Source organism: Triticum dicoccoides, chromosome 7B, assembly GCF_002162155.2.
Source record: "Triticum dicoccoides isolate Atlit2015 ecotype Zavitan chromosome 7B, WEW_v2.0, whole genome shotgun sequence".
NCBI lineage: Eukaryota > Viridiplantae > Streptophyta > Magnoliopsida > Poales > Poaceae > Triticum > Triticum dicoccoides.
Window position 1 is genome coordinate 446,287,386 of NC_041393.1, and position 2,304 is coordinate 446,289,689.

At 49.7% G+C, this 2,304-nt stretch overlaps 1 protein-coding gene across 1 annotated transcript; it reads left to right on the forward strand.

The window, feature by feature from the left end:
• The first annotated feature begins 6 nt into the window (after positions 1-6).
• Positions 7-1,347, forward strand: LOC119339975 (high mobility group B protein 7-like). Its single transcript, XM_037611885.1, has 6 exons — positions 7-115; positions 198-280; positions 370-529; positions 628-685; positions 780-893; positions 1,006-1,347. The coding sequence occupies exons 1-6, from the start codon at positions 24-26 to the stop codon at positions 1,144-1,146; spliced, it is 648 nt and encodes a 215-aa protein (XP_037467782.1). The 5' UTR covers positions 7-23; the 3' UTR covers positions 1,147-1,347.
• Positions 1,348-2,304: the final 957 nt, after the last annotated feature.

Below are 2,304 nucleotides of genomic sequence, written 5' to 3' on the forward strand. Positions count from 1 at the left end.
TCCAGCCAGATCCGTCCAGTTCCATGGCGACCGCCGGCAACGCCCCCCGCTCCCGCAAGCGCGTCGAGGCCACCGTCCTCAAGCGCGCGCGCGACGGAAGCGCCTTCACCCGCTGGTAACTTCCGTTCCCCGCTCCCTTATCCTGCTCCGCTGCTTCTTCGATCAGTGACTGACCGAACGACTGGTTTTGGTTTCAGCGAGGCGTGCAACAAGGACGTAGCCATCGTCCTCATCGACCTCCACAGCTGCAGCCTCGACTCCAAGATACGCCTCAGCCTCGGTGCGTTTCAGCTCCTCCCGTCTTCAACACATCTAGGCCGCGTCTGCCTACGGCCGCGCTGACCCCGCTACTTCCGTTTTTGTTTTCAGAGTCGCAGGTGGTGGAGAAGTCCGTCGAGATCCAGGAGAAGAAGAGGAAGGCGCCCTCAGCTGCCGCCGGAGGCAAGGGGAGGAAGAAGAGCAAGGCGGACGGAGATGGTGCCAAGAAGCCAAAGGCAAAGCGCCCACCGACTGCCTTCTTCCTCTTCATGTAATCCCCCCTTCATTTGTCCTTGTCGTGCCATGTCAATTGGTCCGAAATCTTTGTTGTTTGTGACCTGACAAGATTCGATTCGATTTGCGTCGCAGGAAGGACTTCAGGGTGGAGTTCAAGGCCTCCCACCCGGAAGAGAAGGGTGTTGCCGCCGTACGTCCTTTTCATCCCCACGTTCTTATTGGTTTGTTTGTGTGCTGTGTTGTGGCTCTGACTCTCCGTGCGTGTGTCTGGTGGTGAAATGCAGGTTGGCAAGGCAGCAGGGGAGAAGTGGAAATCCATGACAGAAGAGGAGAAGAAGCCCTACAATGACCAGGCCAAGGAGCTCAAGGCCCAGTTTGCCAATGGCGAGGGCAGCGCGGTAATTCCCTGGGTTCCATACCAGATCAATCAATCTATTCTTGTGAATTGCTCTGACATTGCTATTGGTGAGTCTTGGCTTGACTGTTCGTTTGTGTCTGATGTTGATGCAGGAGAACAATGTGGGAGATGAGAAGGCAGACGTGGATGCAGAAGAGGTGGAGGATGCGGAGCAGGAGGTGGATAAGCCAGAAGACGCCCCAGAGGAGGAGGAAGAGGAAGAGGAGAAGAACGAGCTGGATGATGACATCTAGACGGGACTGAAGAAGGGTGCTCGTTTCTGTTTTGTAAATGGCAGGCGTTCTATCTGTCCTGGACAACCTGAATCTTGGCCTAAACTCTAGTAGCAGCAGTAGTGAATGTTGTGGCTGGTTGCAGTCTGTTTATCATTGTTATGGAATGGAAGGAAAGCAGGGTTGATGTGGTGGTCGATGAATGATTGAATTTTTCTGTCACTGCATTGCATTTGCAATATATGTGAAACTAGGATTTTGTTAATATCTAGAACAATAGAATCTGTTCCAATACTAGGATATTGACGTTGCTCTACACAAAATAAGATGGATCAAGAATGGTAGTTGCCCATCATTACTGAAATAATAATACAACCTTATGCCAGGTAGTGCCTAGGCTGTTTCGGCTCAAAATTTCAGTGTTGTGAGTGGCCTTGATAGTATATTGTGCTACAAGTTGCAACAATTGTCCTGGCCTAATCTAAGCCTCAAGATAACCAAGCTGTATCAGTAAATGTTTACTCTACAGCTACTTAGTCGACCTGTGTTGAGAAGGCCAGACTGAACTTTATTATTTAGAACCTACAGTAGTAGATTTGCTGTGATGTTGGGGCTTTCAGTTTTACTCGGACTTGAGGAAATTTGGGAATTGCCTTCAGTTCACTAGCAGCTTAATTATAGGATCCAGTCATCAGCTGGCAGTCTGGCCGCACCTGCAGCATCTCTAGCCCTTCCCCAAAATCCTTTGATCACTAAAAATTCTTCTTTTTGAGGAATCGGAACCGTCTGATACAAGTTAATGATGTAGGCAATAAGCAATTGCCCCAGCCAAAACAAAAAGAAAGAAGATCAATCTTAATCCGGCTCAGGTGGAGGTTCATTCTCACAATCTGAAGTCCATTGCATTGTGAGATGGAAAATGCTGTCTCCATCCATATGCGAGGACCCGAAAACTCTGCAGTTGCGCTCCTTCCAAAGGTTCCAACAGGTGTATATGGCATAAGGACTCGGCCTGATCAGCAGAGGCGCACAGCTCGTTGGAGTTCAGCCATTGGGCAACCAGGTACCGGATGGATCCGAAGAAATAATATTTGAGGAGCAGATGCAAGGTTTTCTCCCCTTCCTGATCACAGAGGACACATAGATCATCGTGTAGCTGTCCTCTTTTGGTCAGGTTGT